General features: G+C 44.4%; 1 protein-coding gene across 1 annotated transcript in view; it reads left to right on the plus strand.

The window, feature by feature from the left end:
* Window positions 1-11,574: 11,574 nt before the first annotated feature.
* The window catches only part of fgd (faciogenital dysplasia), a 93,805-nt gene continuing 81,754 nt past the window's right edge, over window positions 11,575-23,625 (plus strand). Inside the window, exon 1 of the mRNA XM_079526493.1 lies at window positions 11,575-11,889. Coding sequence (XP_079382619.1) covers window positions 11,868-11,889 — 22 coding nt within the window. The 5' untranslated portion in view covers window positions 11,575-11,867. The remainder of the gene's footprint in view (window positions 11,890-23,625) is intronic.

Raw genomic sequence — 23,625 nt, forward strand, 5'->3', positions numbered from 1 at the left:
TTAATGGGGTCTTTCTTCAGAAGTTGTTACAGTCAGTCGTTGATGTGTTTCTTAGTCTAGATAGAATACTGTGCCACTCTGGCACAGGACTCGCATTTGATCGGTCACACTCACAATCCATCTGAGGCCATGCAGCGCATGTGTCCAGTCTGTCCACCAGTCACAGTGAAGGAACAGAGGACACTTTTTAATTGGGAAATTACGGGAAGTTACACTCAAGGAAATTACGTTGCCGCTTTTCAAATCAGTTTACATTCTCCGTCACAAGTGTTGTGATTAGTCGAAAAAATATTGTATATATATCTGATGGATGTTCCAGCCCGACACTTCCGCCGATACACTCTCTGCCTTACGCCAGGGCTCCACCGGACGCGTTGCGTTGCGTCTGCGTCGCGTCAAAAAACGCACCGGTTCAATTTTAATGCACGCGTCGCGTCTCCGTCAACGCGGGCAGTGGAGCCACCCTTCATTGATTAAAAAGGGAACATTCCCTGACGGTGACGGAGACGCGACGCTGACGCGCCCGGTGGAGCCCGGCCGTCAGGTTGTGACCAGGCTTTTCTCTTCGCAGATGAGTAAGGCTGAGACCGAGGTTACTGTGGACCCCATGTGAAAATGTTCTGTGCCAGAGACCCTCTGAAGCTAAGATTTGTGTTAAAAATGTTCAATTTATGCAATATTTTCCAATATATTTTGCTGGGGATCTCCTGGAACCCCGCCAAAGACCCCACTTTGAGAACCACATGCATAATGAGCATAATAATAAATATGAACTCCACTTCTTTGGGGTATTTTCTTTTTTTTGTCACTGTACTTTTACACATACAAATGCAATATGTCCATCCTAGATATTTAGGAGCAGTGGGAACTGTGCCTGGCGAGCGCTTAGCGCTTAGGAGCAGTGGGCACTGTGCCCGGCGAGCGCTTAGCGCTTAAGTGTCTTGCTTAGGGACACTTTGACACGTGACATAAGCTTGTCCACAACACTACTACAGAGTACTATTCTACCGTTTGCCATGTGGCCGTACGATTGAATTTGATAGGCTGTGCATATTTTGGTGGAACAGAGGGAAGGGGTCAATTCATCATCGGCAGTCCATGACATCATAGTAACAACAGAGGAGTCTTTGTTGGACCCTCTCGTCTCGTATATCCTGTCCTGCAACAGCCTGGCCGGCCTGGCTGGCACACAGCATGTAGGTCACTGGGAGTCATGCCATGACCTAATTCTCCCCAAATCTACAGTCAGGTGCTGTGATTGATTACACCTATTGTGACTGACAGTGTGCTATGATTATCCTCAGCTTTTGTTCTGACCACATCCCATTGCTGACCACTCACCACTTGGTGGCACTATATCCCTGGTATTAGGAAGATACAAACTTGAAAGATTGTCATTACATTACAGGATTACAGGTGTGAAATGGGTGGAATTATTTTTCGTACAAGCTCCCATCATTTGAGGTTAGGGTCAGATATCCTAATATTACTGATGGGAGTTGAGTGAAATATCTGTTTATACAAGCAGGTCAGATATTCCAGATATTATTGATATGGCTATTGAGTATACAGTAAGATATATCGTGGCAGCGGTGGCCGAACGGATAGCGGCGCGGTCTAGATACCGGAAGGTTCCCAGTTCGAACCAGCCGTCCGACACGTTAAAATTACCACCGCTGAAATGCCCTTGAACAAGGCATCAACCACTACGATGAAATGTGTTCTATGAGCAGGGCCTGGCTGGAAACAAGTTCTTGAGCTTAGCCCAGATACCCTGGGTAAATATAGATTTCATTTCATTTCATTTCATTTCATTTCATATACCGGTACATATAGGTGTGTGTGTGTGTGTGTGTGTGTGTGTGTGTGTGTGTGTGTGTGTGTGTGTGTGTGTGTGTGTGTGTGTGTGTGTGTGTGTGTGTGTGTGTGTGTGTGTGTGTGTGTGTGTGCGTGTGCGTGCGTGCGTGTGTGTAAGTGATATTTCTGTTTGCTGTCTGTCTGTCTGTCTGTCTGTCTGCCTGCCTGCCTGCCTGCCTGCCTGCCTGCCTGCCTGCCTGCCAGACTGCCTGACTGCCTGACTGCCTGACTGACTGTCCAAATGTCTTTCTGCATGTGCATGAGTGTGTGTGTGTTTATTTCAGTGACACTGAATCAGAATGACTCCTACAAAGAGTCTCCTTCATGTGTAGCCGTCATGTGATGCATCATGTGATGACCTGTACTGTACTGTATCTCTCCACGTGGAGCCTGAAGGATCAGGCCTGGAAGGACATCAGGTGGTCTGCTCTGCATGGAGAGGGAAACAACATGATGATGTCGGCTCCACACATACATACATACATACATACATACATACACTGTATCTACTTCAAACACACAGTCTTTCATGTGTATCTTCTTCAAACACACAGTCTTTCATGTATATTTTTCCTGGACCGGTGTACGTAAAGGCTATCGTTCTCAAACCTTTTCATTTCAGGGACCTCCCATTTTGGTATGCATATCAAACTGGGAGGTCAGCTGATGATTAGGCCACAGACCTCCATAACTCAGAGAGTTACAGACCTAACTATCATTAATTTAGCTGGGGACGCCCTGGAACTGGGGCCCCACTTTGAAAACCTAAGGGAACGTTGATGAACCCTACGTACCTCATGCTACATAAACATTCCACCAGGGGCACACTGGAAACAAATCAGCCTAGGAATAGAAATAGCAGCGAACCCTCAATTTAGCTATTTTGTGAAAGCACAAAATTCATCAACTTAATGTTGAGTTGTGTAGATCATATCATCATATGGATAAAAATAATAATACTTCAGTGGTTATGGGTAGTTGCACTTTATGTTGATGAACCCTTCATCCTGATACACATACAACATTCCACATGCCTGAGTTTGAATCTGTCTGTCTGTCACGAGCCATGGCAGCCTAGGTGGTCCCTCACCACATTCAGGCCAGGGCATGTCATAGGTGAAAAATTTTGTGAAAATATTTGATGAATTTGACATTTGATGAAAATAGCTCACAAGGTTGTGATGTGAGCTTAGCTTGTACAGCAAAGAGAGTTGGTGTATAGCCCTTGCATTGTGTTAGAAACCTGCTGACACTTTTGGTGTTAGCGGGTGAAATCTGAGCCATGATTTAACGCAACATGTAGCCTACTTGTCGTACCTTATATTGTTTATCTTTCTGCCGTATGATATGTACATGATATTTTGTAGCTAGGAGTCAAGATGTCTCCGCTTGGTCTGATAGCTATCGTTTTGGTACAGCTTGGCTTGTTGTGATTTGATCAGCTTGTCCTTCCTTCAGCTAGATTAGAACTATGATGATCTGATCCTTGTGTGTTGGCAGAACTACCTTGGGCTACCACTGTTGGCGTTGTCACATAGCCTACTTCTTTCTCCCCATTATATCATCTATATTAAAGCATAACCGTCCACCACCTTGAATATTATTGTCTCTGACTCCTCTTGCCTAATCAATTACTGATTGATCCAGAATTCCATGACTCTTTTCCCAAGAGCCGCTCTACCTCCTGATCCACTGTGCGACCCAGATGTGGACAAAAACAATAGCCTACGTCTCATACTGCACTGAAAGTGCCCCAACCTTGAATGTCAAGGCTCCTTGAGTGTGTTCAGACGTAGTTGTCATGGGGAGAGAGTATGTTTTGCACTCCGTCCGTGTGTGTGTCCGTGTGTCTGTCCGTCCTTCCGTCCGTCTGTTACCAGCTAATCTCCGGCACCGTTAACCCGGTTTATGCCAAACTTTGCACACACACTCCCTGGATGCCAACGATGAACCTCTGCCCCGCATTTTCCAGAACGGCCTGTTATAGCGCCACCATGAGGCAGCTTTTCACATGTTTTACCTAAAACTGCACCGATCTGCGTGAAACGTTGCATGCACACTCCCTAGAGGCCAAGGACCAACCTTTGACCTGCATTTTCCGCATCTGCCTTTTATAGCGCCACCAGGAGGCCGACATTTGTAAAACACATTTTTTGATATTACTCCTCCAGATTCTGTCCAAAAATCCACAAATCGTTACACAGTATCTCTATGGTCATGTGCTCAAGTCGGATCGGTCCGATATTTAATATTCCATCCTAATTGGCTATAATTGGCTTTCACAGTTTGCAAGATTGCCCCGTTTTGAACAAAAGCCTCAAATCATGAACGCAGCATGCAATTTACGTGAAATCTTTCACACATTTTCTTACTAGGCTGAGGAATATATCCCACCCTTTTCACATTGGCCTGTTATAGCGCCACCAACAGGTTGATTTTTGCAAAACACATTTTTGGAACAAAATGCCTCAAATCATCCATCAAAGGCAAACATGTTTATATTACTCCTAAACATTTTGCCAAACATCTCACACAGTCCTATCCTCCTGGTGGAGACCTGTGCCCAGAAGGGCACTTTTTCTAGTTCACACCTGTATTTAGAGGCAGATCATCCATTGTAATTCTAGGTCGGAACAGGCAAGATGTATCTCTCTACACTATCGCTGGTGTCTGTGTCAGTTAACATGAAAGGGAATGACAGCCAGTGTCACCTCGTAATTTGCATGTGACAAGCACTGATTGCATGTGACAGACGCTGATTGTATGTGACAGACACTGATTAGTGTTTTGCTGGTGTGTGATTACTGGTGGTGGAAACTGAGTTACACCTTCTAAAAACCTGCCCACTGAATAAGACATCAGAGACACAATACCCATAACCCATTAAACAATATCATCCAAAATGAGTTTAAAAAAACAGTTTATCAAATAGCACAATTTGTGTGTGTGTGTGTGTGTGTGTGTGTGTGTGTGTGTGTGTGTGTGTGTGTGTGTGTGTGTGTGTGTGTGTGTGTGTGTGTGTGTGTGTGTGTGTGTGTGTGTGTGTGTGTGTGTGTGTGTGTGCATGCGCGTATTCCAGGAACCTAGGGATGTGGATGTCTCCCAGCTGGACCCTAGGGCTGGACTACAGTCAGAGTTGTCAGACAGATTGACAGACAGTGTGTGCAGGCAGGCAGGCAGGCAGGCAGGCAGGCAGGCAGGCAGACAGACAGACAGACAGACAGACAGAGTGCGTGCATGCGTGCGTGCGTGCGTGCGTGCGTGCGTGCGTGCGTGCGTGCGTGCGTGCGTGCGTGCGTGCGTGCGTGCGTCCTGGCCTATTTACAGCCATCCACAGCAACAACTTCCAGAGGCCTTTCAGCATGTGCACTGACACGTTCAGAAATCATTCTCTCTGCACTGCAAGACTGGAAATCAAAGGCCAGTGAGGAGAGAATGTTTTCTGCACTCCTTCAAGTACCTGCTGCTGGGTCTCTCAAATGGAAAGGGGAAAATGTGTGATTAAAGGGCCATTCACACACCAAGCACCATAACTACGACTAACGAAAGATTTTTTGTAATTGTTTTAAATCACTGTTTCCCAAACAGTGGGGACCCATTTATGGGTCATGGACCAAATTTTATGGGTCACGAGCAAAATTCCCATGTTCTTTTCTCCTACATTTAAAAAATAGGCCTATATTTCAAAAGATTCGTTTTTTAATATAAAAAGTATTACAAAAAAATAAACAAACAAACAAATCTAAGAAGTCCCATAAATAAAAAAAGAAAATAATTAAGAAGTAGTGAAATTATCCAATCTACAAGCTGACAATGTGACGTGAAACAATGCGTTGTGCGCTTGTAGATCTACTATTTTCACAAGTTTGGGTCTCGGGCAAACGTCCTATCTTTCTTTTGAGTCTCGACCTGAAACGTTTGGGAACCACTCTTTCTAACTGCCGGTGATGACAAAGTCCACTCCACCACTATAACAGAGATAATGGTGAATGATAGTTATAGTGTTTGGGGAGAATGGCCCCTTTAGGCTGATTATAGATTAGGATAAATAAACTATTACAACTGTGGGAATGTCCTGGAGGCAGTGGTGGAGGAGGAAGTAGGCTACTCAAAATGTTTTACTCAAGTAAAGTTAGTAAACGTATAAATACCTTGTTTTTACTTCAGTAAAAGTGCAAAAGTGTTGGCTTCAGAATATTTGTCTTACTAACTAAAAAGCTGTCAAATAATTCTAATGAAGTAAAAAAAAAAAAAAAAGGTGAAATGATATTTACTCTGACACAGTATAAACAATAGAAAAATACTCAAGTAAAGTAAAAAATAATAATAATCAAAATAGAACTTAAGCATAGTACTTGAGTAAATGTACTTAGTTACTTTCCACCACTGTCAGTGCCTGGGGGCTTGCATATAATGCTAGTGCTACAGTGACAGTGGTCTATTACAGGGTGGTGTGAATAGAGTGGTGTAGTGGCTGGCAGGCTGCCAGATGGTGGTGTGTGGGGGGTGGGGGGGTTTGGGGGTGTATCATTACAGAGTGACAGACCCCACTGTTGTCTGTGTTGATTTGAGGCAGAGGAGAAGCGTGCAGCTACAGTGGCATGTCACAAAGGGGGTTAATGGTGCGTAGCCCACTAGCCCAGTTGACGCTGGTTTCAACAAGAGAGAGAAATGGTGGATAGGAGAAAGGGAAAGACACACACACACACCACACACACACACACACGCACGCACGCACACACACACACACACACACACACACACACACACACACACACACACACACACACACACACACACACACACACACACACACACACACACACACACACACACACACACACACACACACACATTTGAATACTTTTATTTGGATCTACAACAAACAGTAGCATAACAGATCCAAACATTTTTGAGGAGGGTTTCAAATGAAGGCATAACCAGACACCATATGCAGTATGATTAACTCACAGTAATATGAAATGCAATGATTATAGTCTAGCACCAGTCAACAATATATGAAAATGTAATAGTCCACTCAAGGATAGACAAAGCATCGCCTCTTCCAAATAGAGAGGCTGCCGATCACTGCAGAGACTGAGCAATATTTGGCCAGTCTTTTTGCAGCGATCTTCTGCAGTCCTCCAAGTTGCAATCCACGGAGCACAAGTCTGTGGACATGCCCCAGACTTCCAAACACGAGCACAATGAATTGGCAGTTATAGCCAAGTGACTTGATACACTCTACCAAGGGCTGATATTTCATGAGTTTGGATGTGAAGCAAATGTCCATGTACAGATCAAAAGAACAGCCTATTTCAAAGATGACAACTGATTTACTTGTTTCATTAATAAAAATAATATCTGGAGCATTTGGAATATTACAGAAAATGTTCTCATCAGTGGAATTGTGTTCAAACCAGTGTGGATTAACAGTGCTGTGCAAATACATTTTAGATGTTAAGTCCTGTACTTCTCTGATGTTGCTAAAGATTAGATCCACCAGCCGGTCATGCCTGGCAATATACAGTCCTCTGTAAAATCTACAGCCATTGAGGATGTGGGCCATTGTCTCTTTATTGCTTGGGGTTGGATGTGGATGGAGAATGCAGTGTGGTTCATGTTGGGATGGATACCAACATGAACACACACACACGCACACACACACACACACACACACACACACACACACACACACACACACACACACACACACACACACACACACACACACACACACACACACACACACACACACACAGACACACACACACACACACACACACACACACACACACAGAGAGAGATACATTTGAGAAATTGCTGATAATTGTCTCCAAAGTCCAAATGTATTATAGCCTACAATGTCGGGGCGACTGTGGCTCAAGAGGTAGAGCAGGTCGTCCAATGATCCATGGGTCGGCGGTTCGAATCCCGGCTCCTCCTCCTCCTGATTCAGGCTCCTCCTGAATCCCTTGACTCCTTCAAAACCGCTCTCAAAGGGCACCTACGGATGGCTGCAATTCGAAACTGGCCCCCGTAAAATCTGAATCCCCCCCCCCCCGCCCCCCCCTTTTTTTCCCCTCACTGTATATATTTCTTTTCCCTTTTTACCTCCTTTTTGATGAATTCTTTTTTGATGAATTCCTGTTCTGTCTATAGAAGTGTCTATTTGTACGTCTCTAAATGTTTTGATGATTTGAACATGGTGGACCCTGTTGGAAACAAGTGTAATGCTTAATTGGGTCGTCCACTCACAGTTAACAGCCTTTGTATTGAGTTTGTGCTTGAAATGTACTGTAATTCTGCAAACTGTTAATAAATTCTTCAATCAATCAATCAATCAATCAACATGTCGAAGTGTCCTTGGGCAAGACACTGAACCCCAAATTGCTCCCGATGTGCTGGTTGGTACCTTGCATGGCTTCCGCTGCAATCGGTGTATGAATGTGTGTGTGAATGGGTGAATGTAATGCACAATCTATGTAAAGCGCCTTGGATAAAGGCGCTATATAAATGCACCATTTACCATTTAATATCTGCATTGACCTTGAAAATGTGCTGCTACTTGTTTGCTGCTACTGTATAATAAGCTATCCTTGCCTATTTCTAAACAGAATGCACATATTTGTGGTTTCATATAAGCTATAGTTTTTCAAAGTTGCAATGTGACAGCTGTTTACACGATTCCTTTTTATTGTAGCCTACATGCATTTTTATGGTATTATTTCACAGAATTCACACTTCCTAATGAAGCCCTTTGAGTTGAAGAGAGAGAGAGAGAGAGAGAGAGAGAGAGAGAGAGAGCTAGCTTACATACTGGAAATGATCTACCCAAAACCAGAGCTAAATGGAATGCTATTTAGCTCTAAACAGAGTACAGAAGCACCTTATCCCTAAACTTCTTTGTCTTTTTTACTATTTCTTTTTACTATTTACTATTTTGAAAAACATTGTAACCAAACTAATATTCAAAATAGTACAAAAGGCAAAGTAGTTGGGATAAGGGGTTTATGAACTGACGAAAATAGGGCTCTTCTTTGTGGGGAGAGTAGGGGGGGGGGGGGGGGGGGTAGTCATACCAGGTGGTTTGAACTGACCACATGAAGAAGCCTATATTTTACACGGGACTCTGACAGGACAAGGGGAGATATACAGCCCTAGTCTACTACATCAAACAGGCCATGTCACAACTTTACAGAAAACAATGACTACTTTGCTGATGAAAGCAGCTGTGTTTTTTTAATTTCCCTTGGGGAACGATGAAGTATTTCTATTCTATGTCTATTCAATTCTATTCTGCAGTGCTAACATTAAACAATATATATTCATAGCCTAGCTTTCCTTGAACCTCTAACCATCTGACGTTCAGAGAAATTAGCAAAATGGGATTAAGAAAGCAAGCTGCCTTGTACATTTTAACTTTATTGATATTTGTCTCCACCATGCCGAGACCAGGCCGAAGGCATGGGGAGAGAGTATGTTTTGCACTCCGTCCGTGTGTGTGTGTGTGCGTCCGTCCGTCCTTCCTTCCTTCCTTCCGTCCGTCTGTTACCAGCTAATCTCCGGCACTGTTGGCCCGATCCATGCCAAACTTTGCACACACACTCTCTGGATGCAAACGACGAACCTCTGCCCCAAATATTCCTCAACGGCCTGTTATAGCGCCACCATGAGGCCGATTTAGGCAAAACACATTTCTGTAGATTACTCGTACACATTTTATCCATACATCACACAATTCGGTATACACTATCTCCATAGTCATGTGATCAACACGGATCTGCACCATTTCCCATCTTCCTTCCTGATTGGCTAAGATTCGCTTCCAAAGCTCACATGATTGGTCCGTTTCGAACAAAATGCCACAAATCACAAACACAGTGTGCAATTTCCGTGAAATTATACACGCACATTTCCACTAGGCTGAGGACGACATGACACAATTTATTTTCCAAACCAGCCTCACGGTGGCGCTATAACAGGGCAATTCCTGTTTTTACCTATAACTGCATCGATCTGTGTACAACTTTGTATGCGCACTCCCTAGAGGCCATGGAAAAACATTTTCCCTGCATCCCTCCACATCTGCCGGTTATAGCGCCACCATGAGGCCGATTTCTGCAAAACACATTGTTTATATTAGTCGCACAGATTTCATCCAAATCTCATGCAAATCGGTATACATGATCTCTGTAGTCATGTGATCAAGACGAGTCTGTTTGATTTCTCAGATTCTACACTGATTGGCTAAGATTGCCTTCCAAAGTCTGCAGGAGTGGCCCGTTTTGTACAAAATGCTGCACATGTCCTGCTCATCCAGAATTCTATCCTCAGAGATGCTATGAGTGATCTGGCTCTGCATTTCCTCAACAAAATGAAGAAAATTGTTGCAAAAAAACAAACAAACATGTTTATATCACTATTTTGCCAAACATCACACACACTCCTATCCTCCTGGTGGAGACATGTGCCCAGAAGGGCTCTTTTTCTAGTTTCCACTATATTTTACTCTTATTCTCTTAAATGTATGCATTTTCAATTATAATTACAACTATTATCAAAAACAAGTTATTTGAGGAATATCTGGAATATGAAACTATATTAAAAACCTTTCATTACAAAATATATCATGGAAACAAATCAACCGGGTCTTTTTTGAACCATTTATATGCAAATAGTACTTAAAGGACCACTTCACCCATTTTCAACCATATCTTCATAATTGGTCCTCCTCACACAGGAGGGCTGTGGGCAGTTTCTGATAGCTTGGGCTCCCAGTCACTGGTGGTATTATAGGCGGGTTTCTCAACTGTCCACAGCCCACCTCTGTGATACAGACAGAGTAGACAAAGATTGTATTATAATGAACATTAGTGAGGAGAGGAAAGGTTTAAGCTTGCATAAAATAATTGCACCCTCTTATAGGCCTACCTGCAGTTGATCTGGAAAGTCAAGCTGTCAAATCCTTGTTCTACTACTGCACTGACAGCTGACAGCAATTGTTAACTGGGCTGGAAATTCCAGAGGAATAAACTGCAGTCAATGGAACAGGAGCGAGGGAGAAGAGAAGAGAAGGCATGGGAGCACTGACATAGAAATGCCAGTTGGTATTTGTGTTCCAGGAACCCCCCTCCCATCACAACACGCCAAGAAGAGTAAGAAAGAGAAAAGATCTGTAGAGAGAGAGGTCTAATCACTTTCATAATTTCATGGGACAACAAGCCTTCCCATGCACGGCTGCCAATAGGCCAATATGATGAAATGATCAGAGAAAGACAAGTAAAGTAACTATAAAGTACATTTACTCAAATGGTGTACTACTGTACAGTATTAGTAGTATGATTTTGCCAAATTAATATCCATATGGCCTGGAGATTAAATAAATGATGAATGAATCATGTGAGTTTAAAAAATACACAATTGGAACGGCTGGCTTTATCTGTTAATAAACAGATAATAAACAGATCATAAACAGATAAACAAGGATGAAAGGGAACAAATATTAAAGCCACATTATTGCCATGCCATTGATGCCAAACTCCTTTGAACTCGACCATTAATTTGGTTATTCCATCCCAGTGGATCCAGGCTCAATGAATGGAACAGGGAGCGCGCGCGGCTCGCACACGGGAGCGCGCATCACAGAGAGAGAGAGAGAGAGAAGATAGTTGTGTTTCTGGAGAGAGAGAGAGAGAGAGGGAGAGGGAGGAGAAAGGGAGTCGGGACTACAATGATCACTGCTCTCTATCAATGTATGAATCTGCAGAAAATGGCCCGGATAAATCCTCGCGTGTCCACAGAAGAACCACCGATAGTCCATGATCGTTCGCCGGCGAAGCTTTTGTGAAACCAACGCAAAAAGAAGTCGAGGCTCTCCCGACTTTTGACACCGTTTTGCCGGGGAGGAGGAACAGGGGAACCGTTTCCAATCTCAGCGGAAAAGGACGGACGGACCGGGCTCAGCTTCAGCAGAGCAAAACACAAGAAAACATAAAAGTTTGTGCAAGATGCAGGGGCTTTCAGCCACTGGTAAGTGCATATAACTTCGATAAGCCACACTCCCGTCTGTGGCATTGTCTGTCGTATTTTTTCATATTCGTGGGTGTTGTTTATACTTTTTCTTTTTGAGGAGAGTAGGAGACTGTGTGTGTGTGTAACTGTGTATGTGTGTGTGTGTGTGTGTGTGCAGCGCAGTCTTCCAGAATTCCCAAATACTTTTGCCAGCTGTCAGCGGGGCAGCAGAAAGGCCCGTCCGTATCTCCAGGGGCTGTTCTGTGTGTGTGTGTGTGTGTGTGTGCGCGTGTGTGTGCGGCGTTCATCCACATATTTATTTACCAACATGAAGCTGCGCTGACAGGACTACTGGACTAGAATAGGAGCAACGCTGTATCATATCCTCTCTGACGTCACCAGGCAGCCCCCCTCTCAGCTTATCAACTTTGTGTGTTTAGTGTTTATTGGTGCTGTTGACTTCAGTGATTGACTAGTAAAGTCAATCAGTCATTGGACTGCAGTCTACTCTAGACTCTACAGTCTGTAGAGTAGAGTGTGTAGTGTGTACTGTAGACACATGCAGCTGATGATGAGGGTGGTGTTGGTGATGATGAATCTGATGATGATGAAAGATGAATAGGGTATAGTGGAATCATTCTTCAGAACATGATTTGAGTGGAGAGAGAGAGAGAGAGAGAGAGAGAGAGAGTGTGACTGTGACTGTGATGCACTCAAAGATGAGGACAGGTTTGCAATATCATTAGAAATCAGCAAATGTGTCTGTGTGTGCCAGTGTGCGTGTATCTGTCTGTGTATGTGTATGTTTGTCTGTGAGTCTGTCCTGGCTGTGTGTGTATTACTATCTTTGGGTGTACTTTTACTACTGTATGTGTGTGTGCACGCGCACGCGCATGCGCATGCGTTTGTGTATGTGTCAGTAGGGGAAGCAGGGTGATTGCTTGTGTGGAATCAAAGTTTGGATTTAACTCTCTGTGTGTGTGTGTGTGTGTGTGTGTGTGTGTGTGTGTGTGTGTGTGTGTGTGTGTGTGTGTGTGTGTGTGTGTGTGTGTGTGTGTGTGTGTGCGTGCGTGCGCGCGCACGTGTGTTTGCGTGCACACATGAGCATCTAATTGGCAGCATATACGTGCACCCACGTGATGCTGCCAGAGTTCTTCAGAATAAAGGCGCTGGAGTGCCAAGCAGATGAGGCAGATTTGACTCTGAAAAGCCCCGCCTTCCATTTCCCCCCAAAACCGGGAGGTATAATGTTCCATTTCTACCTTGCGCTGTCAAGTCTGATCTCTCTTTAGAAGCGTTAATATTCCAAACGAGATGCTTGCCGGTTAAGTCAGAAATTAGGGCTGTAGAACATCGGCGTTCTGATCAAAACCATGGAGAGCGCCGTAGATTTAGAGATAATCGCAACATTTGTCAGCCCGTAAACAAGGAAGTGGACGGCTGCGCGCATGCACAAAACATGTCCAGGAGCTCTGTGCAAGGTGTTTCCTAGCAACGGGAGCTGTCAAAAAATGGATTGCAGCGATCCCGTTTTATATCATTAAAAACGACCTAAAGACTATGTATACACGTCCGAGGCACCCCGTGGTTTTGATTGAGAGGACGTGTATACAGTTCTTTAGCATCATAGGTGTTAAGTAGAATTTTGCGGTATTTTTCTTTTACTAATACTCCATCACATCCCATCTGGCAAATATCGTGCTTATTAGTTAGTTATTTGATAACAATAGTTACTACTAGTTACTTTGCAGATTTGGATTATTATTACAAAACATCCAATAACCATCCCTAAATACTGTATACTTCTGAGCTATTTGAAAATAGCCAAACTACACGCTCTCCACAACACTACAAGCAACTACAAGTGAGCATGTAGCTCTGCTATTTTCAAAAGATACATTTTGAAAACAATACTTTTTTTTTTTTTTACTCAAGTACATTTTGAATACTGAACGTTTACTTGTAACGTGAATAGTGCTTTTTCCCCACATTGTGGTATTGATACTTATAGTAAGTAAAAGAATGTGAGTACTTCCTTCCTTCAGTGGTGTTGTTATTACTGCATGTGTTGCATGTGTGCCGGACGGTGGTCCGTCCATCATGGGTGCCGGACGGTGGTCCGTCCATCATGGGTGCCGGACGGTGGTCCGTCCATCATGGGTGCCGGACGGTGGTCCGTCCATCATGGACGTTTGCACATGACAGATTGTGGGCATTTGGCCCGAACGCAGATCCCACCCCGACCCGACTCCACCCAGACCCGACGGCAGCTCTGTGAGTTACTGTGAGAACCCCAAACAGTGTAAAACTACAGTCTATGCTTTAGTCCAGTGAGATAAAGCAGCACTGACAGGCTTTACATGAAGAATGAGGGAGGAGGAGGGCAAGAGAAAGAGAGGGAGTCTCTCTCTCTCTCTCTCTCTCTCTCTCTCTCTCTCTCTCTCTCTCTCTCTCTCTCTCTCTCTCTCTCTCTCTCTCTCTCTCTCTCTCTCTCTCTCTCTAGAGAGTGGGGGAGTGAGTATATGTACACTACAGTATACTTGTGAGGGCCTACAAGTATAGGCCTAGTAGAATTTGAGAATTATTACAGTGTGAGAAACATTTCCCTGGTCCACCCACAAGAAAAACGTTGTTTAAAAAGTTTTTTTAGAGAGGTAGGCTTGATTCATAGTTCAGTGCAGCTGTAACTTATTATAGCTGATCTACAAGCTCATAACATAACGTGGCGCAGCGCCATTCAACTCAGGCTTTAGGCTTGAGGATTGAAAACCCCCCAAACAAAAAACCCAGTAAAAATGGCTTTTTATTGTGCTAAAATGACAACGTCTTCGCAAGTATGTTAGTGTGTGTGTGTGTGTGTGTGTGTGTGTGTGTGTGTGTGTGTGTTGATGGGGAGATCTCAGAGGTTGCAGTAGAGGTGAGCTGTGTGCAGTGAGACACTGTGTTTGTTGTGCGACTCAGGGGACAAATCGATCTGCCATCTTCTCGGCTGACTTTCGTATTTCCGGCAGTCCGGTAGCCTTATCGCCCCCACACACACACACACACACACACACACACACACACACACACACACACACACACACACACACACACACACACACACACACACACACACACACACACACACACACACACACACACACACACACACACACACACACACACACACACACACACACACATCACACATCTCTCTCATTCCCAAGACCTTACTCTTTTTTCCATCTTTCCATTCTCCCCCTCTCCCACACAGTTCCAGACGGTCCCAGATCAATCCCCCCCCTTCTGTCTCTCTCTCTCTCTCTCTCTCTCTCTCTCTCTCTCTCTCTCTCTCTCTCTCTCTCTCTCTCTCTCTCTCAGCTGGTGTGGTGCTCAGTGCAGATCAGAAAACAGCTGTTAGATGAAAAAAGTAAATGCATTGTTTCTTTCTGGAGTCCGTTCCCTACAGTCAGGCCAGCCAGAGCCAGAGTAAAATCAGACTACTCAGATGCTATGTATTGTATATAAATATTACAATAATACAATGATATTGTGTTTGTGATGTGAAGGCTAGAGTAGATTATTCATTGGTGAGTAAACCTGTGCTACCTATTAACTCTAACATTCACTTGTATCTGATATTCTCCATTATATATTATTGTTACTACTACCTAACTTCTCTTCACCTTGATCCAAGTCTGACTCCAACATACCATTTTTCTATGAATGTTATGTCTACCGACAGTATAAGAAACATGGGTTGCACATCAGTGGAGTTCTAGACCCAAAATACTAGACTAGAGGCCACTTTTTTGTCTTTCAAAGACTATACCTTTTAGATTATTCTACCGTGGACCGGAACCACTACAAGTATTGGTGTGCGTAGCATCCTTTTGCACAATTTAATGTAAGTGAACACAACTGTGGTGGTTGTTTGATCTTCCTGATCCTTTGCACGTGGCTAAAATAGGGTGCATTTTGCATCCCAAAACGCAGTTTATAGTTAAGGGACGCAATAAAACAATGACCTCTGCATCCACGGGATGCAGTACTATACTGTTTTTTATTCTAGTTTTTTTTTGTTAGCTTTAGTTATAATAATCATGTCTTCTTCTGTTTTCTACATGAATATAATCACATTATAACCATATAAAATGAACTCATAAAATGTCCGTGGGACTCATCTAAAAGACCATCCCTGCATCCCGGGACTCATTACAATGAAAACCTATTTACATCACTGGGACCACTACTGGTCCCATGTATGCATGAATGTCAAAATGCAACATATCCTCTGCCCAAACAGGCTTCAGTAGTAGACATTTTGGCGCCCATGTGGGCTGGTGGCAGGCAGGTACCCGGGTTCAGGTCCCGGGTTAGGGGGACCTGACCATCTCCGTCTCTGCACCTCTCTCTCTCTCTCTCTCTCTCTCTCTCTCTCTCTCTCTGTGAAGTGGGTGAGCGTGTCTCCTGGTGTTAGTAGGTCTCTCTCTGTGTGAAGTGGGTGAGCGTGTCTCCTGGTGTTAGTAGGTCTCTCTGTGTGAAGTGGGTGAGCGTGTCTCCTGGTGTTAGTAGGTCTCTCTCTGTGGGAAGTGGGTGAGCGTGTCTCCTGGTGTTAGTAGGTCTCTCTGTGTGAAGTGGGTGAGCGTGTCTCCTGGTGTTAGTAGGTCTCTCTCTGTGTGTGAAGTGGGTGAGCGTGTCTCCTGGTGTTAGTAGGTCTCTCTCTCTGTGTGTGAAGTGGGTGAGCGTGTCTCCTGGTGTTAGTAGGTCTCTCTGTGTGAAGTGGGTGAGCGTGTCTCCTGGTGTTAGTAGGTCTCTCTCTGTGTGAAGTGGGTGAGCGTGTCTCCTGGTGTTAGTAGGTCTCTCTCTGTGTGAAGTGGGTGAGCGTGTCTCCTGGTGTTAGTAGGTCTCTCTCTGTGTGAAGTGGGTGAGCGTGTCTCCTGGTGTTAGTAGGTCTCTCTCTGTGTGAAGTGGGTGAGCGTGTCTCCTAGTGTTAGTAGGTCTCTCTCTGTGTGAAGTGGGTGAGCGTGTCTCCTGGTGTTAGTAGGTCTCTCTGTGTGTGAAGTGGGTGAGCGTGTCTCCTGGTGTTAGTAGGTCTCTCTCTGTGTGAAGTGGGTGAGCGTGTCTCCTGGTGTTAGTAGGTCTCTCTCTGTGGGAAGTGGGTGAGCGTGTCTCCTGGTGTTAGTAGGTCAGAGGCAGGACGATGGCCCTCAAGGAGCTAATAGCAGCTACCTACAGCTAGCAATCCCAGCATGCCTTGTCCTGGCGGGCTGTTTACGTTATTTATTATTAACAAAAGCCAATGGGGCCGTCTGTGTTTAACCAGGCCAATGTAAACACCTCCCCTCAGAGCTGGATAAACACAGAGGAGGAGGAGGAGGGAATATTATCTCCCTCACCTAGGACCCCTCCCACGCACGCACGCACGCACGCACGCACGCACGCACACACTCACAAAGTCTCACATTCACTAACCTTTCCGAATGTTTTTAGATTTTGTATCCACCGCTATCTTAGACTGCAGAGATGATCTCTTTCTTTCTTTCTTTCTTTCTTTCTTTCTTTCTTTCTTTCTTTCTTTCTTTCTTTCTTTCTTTCCTAATTTCTGTCTCCCAGCCTCCCCCCTCACCTCTCTTTGTTCATCCCACAGTTCTCTCCAAGTACTTTCCTCTCTCTTCCTGTCTGTCTGTCTGTCTGTCTGTCTGTCTGTCTGTCTGTCTGTCTGTCTGTCTGTCTGTCTGTCTGTCTGTCTGTCTGTCTGTCTGTCTGTCTGTCTGTCTGTCTGTCTGTCTGTCTGTCTGTCTGTCTGTCTGTCTGTCTGTCTCCTCATCATGAGTCAGGTTCAGAGTCATAGAGGAGCTTCAGCCTGTCACAGTGTCACACTGATTTCCATAATGGTGCTCAAGCTCTAGTTCTGCTGTTGCTAGGACCTCCGCCAAACACGCACAACTCTGTGTGTGTGTGTGTGTGTGTGTGAGTGTGAGTGTGAGTGAGTGTGTATTGCACACGCGTGCAATATGAAATAGGCCTCTGAATCTGATCAGCATTTTTTTTGCGATATTTTGTTGCTATCTTTAGAAGCCTATTTTTTTTCTTGTCCTGGATGTCCGGAAGAAATGGAAGCTGATCTTTTACTGTTTATGGACTGGAAGAATGTGTGTGTGCGCGTGTGTGCGTGCGTGCGTGTGTGTGTGTGTGTGTGTGTGTGTGTGTGTGTGTGTGTGTGTGTGTGTGTGTGTGTGTGTGTGTGTGTGTGTGTGTGTGTGTACTATTTGCATTCCGTTTCCGCTGCATTGAGAGATGCGACGGGTTTGTTTTAAGAGATTACTCCAAGTGCACCGCTGTACCAGATAAGATCCTCTAGTGTGGGAGTAGTTCCAGTAAGCAGCTACGGTGTAGTGATGGTGAATGCTGCAGGATTTAACCTAATGGTGGGGAATGGAGACTGTAAACTGGTTAGCATTGATGCCTGGCCTGACACTGATTGACACTCCTGTTCGACTGGTTCACGCTGAATGAACCGACGGATGGAATTCTTAAGCGGCAATTTATACTTTGTCACACGGCGGTGGCAAGCGCCGGAAATAGTCGATGTACAACTTAAGTCCGCGATGCAAGCTTGTAGGTCGTCTTTTTTCGGTGTGCGACACTGTGAAATGAAATGAAATGAAATGAAATGAAATCTATATTTACCCAGGGTATCTGGGCTAAGCTCAAGAACTTGTTTCCAGCCAGGCCCTGCTCATAGAACACATTTCATCGTAGTGGTTGATGCCTTGTTCAAGGGCATTTCAGCGGTGGTAATTTTAACGTGTCGGACGGCTGATTCGAACTGGGAACCTTCCGGTATCTAGACCGCGCCGCTATCCGTTCGGCCACCGCTGCCACCGCTGCCGCTGTCATGCGACGGAGCATAAATTAAGCATTACGAAGATAACGCGTGCATAATGCGTGCATGTGTCCGTGTGTGTGTGCATGCATGCATGTGTATGAGCGTCTGTGCGTGCATGTGTACAAGTGTGTGCGTGTGTGTGTGTGCATGTGTCCGTGCGCGTGTGTGTGCATGTGTCCGTGCGTGCGTGTGTGCGTGCGTACGTACGTATGCAGGGACATGGCGGCACACACACACATGCATGTGTGTATTTACAAGATTTCTATTGTCATGTGCACTTACAATACAAGTTGAATTTCTTGTTCTTAAGAGCCTCCTCCTCGATTTTGTGACAACAATAAAAACACACAATGAGAAGATCTAAAAAGCAATAGTAGATAATAAAACATAATAAAATAAGAGACAAAAGATAATAAAATAAGATAATAAAAAAGCTAAGTAGCAAAAACAAAAAAGAGAAAGAAACTGCAAATGCCATATGTGGCTGCAAAATAAAATTGCAAATGCAGACTCCGTGTGTGTGTGTGTGTGTGTGTGTGTGTGTGTGTGTGTGTGTGTGTGTGTGTGTGTGTGTGTGTGTGTGTGTGTGTGTGTGTGTGTGTGTGAACACATGGAAACAATGGTGCAGAGTAGGAGGCTGTGTTTAAAACCTGAGCCCCTTCTGTCAACGGAAGTCTCTGTTGGCGCCTGCAACAAAGCAGCCACCAGTATTATGTTGCTAAGAGCGTTATGCTTTAGCACTACGGCACTTCCAGGAAGGTATGTCGTTCTACACCGTGTTAAGTTAACTGTGAAACTGTCAGAGCAAAAGTAACCCTCCAGTTGTTACTGTGTGTGTGTGTGTGTGTGTGTGTGTGTGTGTGTGTGTGTGTGTGTGTGTGTGTGTGTGTGTGTGTGTGTGTCAAGTATACAGTAACTGTTTGGAATTAACATGTTTCTGCTCAAAGTAGCCATCCTCCTGAGCTCAATATGTTTATACTCACACATGCACACGCATGCACGCACACACACATGCGCGCACACACAGACACAGAAGGCGGAAGTGACCTAGTTTTCCTAAATGGTACCAACTGTTGAGGCCTTCCAGAAATGGACAGAGTTGTATTCTGTGTCACCCGAATAAAGGAGTGACGCGCTCCCAGGGGTGATTGGGACATGCTAAATGCTCAGTGTATAAATTTATCTTAATACATGTCCAAACACATTGGCCTGTATTTAAGCCAGATGGTTACCATAAGTTAGCATTCCCACGTTATATTACCCAGTGTTGGAAAGTAACCAACTACCATGTTCTCAAGTAGGCTACTGTACTGGATTGTTTTTTACTTTACTCGAGTATTTCCAATTTTCAATGCTTTTACTTCTACTACATCTCAGAGGCAAATATTGTACTTTAGTCCACTACAATATTTGGAAACTTTAGCTACTAGTTTCTTTGTAAAACATACATTAATACATAGATTGATCTACAAGCTCAAAGAGTTTTGTAGTTCTGTCATTTCTGTGAAATGGGATATTGTGCATGAGTACTTCTACTTTTAGTAAGTAGTATATTTTGACACCAATAATTTTACTCAAGTACATAATGAATACTGGACTTTTACTTGTAACAGAGTATTTCTACATGGTGGTATTGATACATTTACTCAAGTAAAAGGTAAAAGTGCTTCTTCCACCACTTCCCCCACGGCCCACCCCCAAAAAATAAATGACATTATATTTATACTAGCGGTGCTCCTGGTGGAATCTCCCACACTATCAAACATGCTTTGTTTATAGTCTGTTGCACGACAGTGTCACACACCAGAAGTAGCTGCTCTACAAACGACTCTAGCAGATCTCCAAGCTCACAATGTGTCACAATGCGACACACTGTTGAGCTTGTAGATCTGCTATTTCTATGCCGCACTATAAACTGGGCTAAAGAAGCTAGTGGTTCATTTTCACACCCTAAAAAATATCACGTGGGTCTCAGATCTCGGTTGAGAAGTAAAATGTTCTCCTCACCCCTTTAACCTGTCTGTCTGTCTGTCTGTCTGTCTGTCTGTCTGTCTGTCTGTCTGTCTGTCTGTCTGTCTGTCTGTCTGTCTGTCTGTCTGTCTGTCTGTCTGTCTGTCTGTCTGTCTGTCTGTCTGTCTGTCTGTCTGTCTGTCTGTCTGTCTGTCTGTCTGTCTGTCTGTCTGGACGTACCCTGATGAGGGGGATTTTCCTGGGAAAGTCATATGGAAAGAAAAAAAATAGTCTTAATAGTAAAAGCATGTTCCATTCTAGTTCGTTTCCTTTGTGTGTCACGCGCACGTGTGTGTTTGTGCGTGTGCAAGCGTGCGTGCGTGCGTGCGTGTGTGTGTGTGTGTGTGTGTGCAAGCGTGCGTGCGTGTGTGCATTTTACAAGCTAGGCTCCTTCCTAGCACACTGAAGGCATTGTGTTTTTCCTCTGATCATCAGAAGAGCGGGCTCTCTGGAATCACTGCTTCCTGCACACACTGGGGAGAGGAGAGGAGAGAGGAGAGGAGAGGAGAGGAGAGGAGAGGAGAGGAGAGGAGAGGAGAGGAGAGGAGAGGAGAGGAGAGGAGAGGAGAGGAGAGGATATGGGAGGAGGCAAGGGATTGAAGGGAAGAAGAGCTGAGAGAGGAGAGGAGAGGACGGGATAGAGACAGAGAAAAGGGGGGTGGGGGTAGGGTAGGGGGGGTTTGGAGAGAATCAGGAAGCACCTGTGTTAGTCCAGCACGGAGCTGTCCTTCGACTCATAGATGGTCAACAACCACTTTTTTTTTTTTTTTTACGGCGTGGCTCGGTAGGAAGCTAACCGGCTGTAGGAGTGTGTGTGTGTGTGTGTGTGTGTGTGTGTGTGTGTGTGTGTGTGTGTGTGTGTGTGTGCGGCTGCGCACGTGTGTGCGCGCGTGTGTGCACGCGTGCGTGTGTCCAGAGCTAAGCTGTCAAACTGCTGGACTGGATCAGCAGTTGTCTGTGTTGTTCGTTGTTCCCATGTGGATCTCACGTTAACTGTTTAACATCATATATTATACTGTAAACTACATGCTACTAATGGTTAAGCTAAGTTTTTAACATATCCTTGTGGACGAGCAGGAACCTCATATCTCCATATTCTAACTGTTTATGTTTTTTAAACTAACGCGGCCCTACTTGATCATACTACAGTGTCACACAAAAGCATCGAAAGTAGCAGAACTGCAACGCGTCGATCTGCTATACTGTTGCTACTTTTGAAGTTGAATCCTTAAAAGTAACAGTTTTAGACATTATGAAGTTTCCACCCGGCAGAGACGATTAGTCTCTCGTAGCAGAGATCTCTGCCTATACTGATATGTCTGGTGACGTCTATTGGAAACTGGAAATGGACATATTGGATAACAGCATTGCAGAACATCAATGCAAAGACTTTAGAACGGACCTTCATGTTGGGATGGTATCAGGATTTATTTCTCAGATCACTGGCCATTGTTTTCTCTGTTGTTCTAGCGGCGCCAATACATTCAATTTAGATTTCCCCAGACATCAGTAGGCAGATATCTCTGGCTATGCAAGACTATTTTTTTAAAATTAAAAACTAGAAACAATTGAAAAACACGAGCTCTTCTTGCCTTGGCAAGAGCGTCCAATTCGTTCATTAAGATGATTCATTCCAGACAGTTAGAAAAACCTAACATATTTGTGTAGTAGTAGATTCCAATAGAAAAACAATAGTTTCCCCAAATTAAGTTCTTACAGTGAAAACGTGATTTGAGATATCGTCTCTGTCGGGATTCAAATTCAAAAATCACACCCGTGTGAAGTGAGGGGCGTTAATATATTAAAGTCTAACTCATGTTGATTAGGTGATGTAATGGTGATGTAAAACAAACGGTGCAAACACAAACATTAAATGCCATTAACAATAAAGAGACAATATGACGTAAATGACACATTATGACGTATATTTTCACTTCATTGTCAATGCGTTTACAAAACAAACATTGAACTCAAGACAAACATTAAACCTGTGTATAGGAGGGGCTAGCGCCCCTCAAAAATAGCAAAAGTTGCAGATCCACAAGCACAAAACCCGTCGCTTTGCTCGGCATTTTGAGCTTGTAGATATGCTACTTTTGATGCTTTTGCGTGACACTGTAGTATAGGATGATCAAGTAGGGGCCTAGGGCATAGTGTATGGATGATCAAGTAGGGGCCTAGGGCATAGTGTATGGATGATCAAGTAGGGGCCTAGGGCATAGTGTATGGATGATCAAGTAGGGGCCTAGGGCATAGTGTAGGATGATCAAGTAGGGGCCTAGGGCATAGTGTAGGATGATCAAGTAGGGGCCTAGGGCATAGTGTAGGATGATCAAGTAGGGGCCTAGGGCATAGTGTAGGATGATCAAGTAGGGGCCTAGGGTAGGTAGTGTAGGATGATCAAGTAGGGGCCTAGGGCATAGTGTAGGATGATCAAGTAGGGGCCTAGGGCATAGTGTAGGATGATCAAGTAGGGGCCTAGGTAGTGTAGGATGATCAAGTAGGGGCCTAGGTAGTGTAGGATGATCAAGTAGGGGCCTAGGGCATAGTGTAGGATGATCAAGTAGGGGCCTAGGGCATAGTGTAGGATGATCAAGTAGGGGGCGGGGCCTAGGGCATTCATTTATGAAAAAAAAACACAAAAAGTTAAAATATGGATATAGGAGGTTTCTGCCCGACAGCAACGATATATTGTTGTAGTGACCTCAGATTGTAAAGTCCACGTTGTGGAAAGAGTAACTTATGTAAGTTGGTCGCTCAGCTGCCCCGGGATAGCTTTGTATACAAACAACCACCAGTGTGACTGTCTTCTTACGGTCTGAGATGACTGGACGTACATGCATCCCTCACATGACTGTGTGAGGGATCAA

The sequence above is a fragment of the Electrona antarctica genome, assembly GCF_951216825.1.
Source record: "Electrona antarctica genome assembly, chromosome: 2".
NCBI lineage: Eukaryota > Metazoa > Chordata > Actinopteri > Myctophiformes > Myctophidae > Electrona > Electrona antarctica.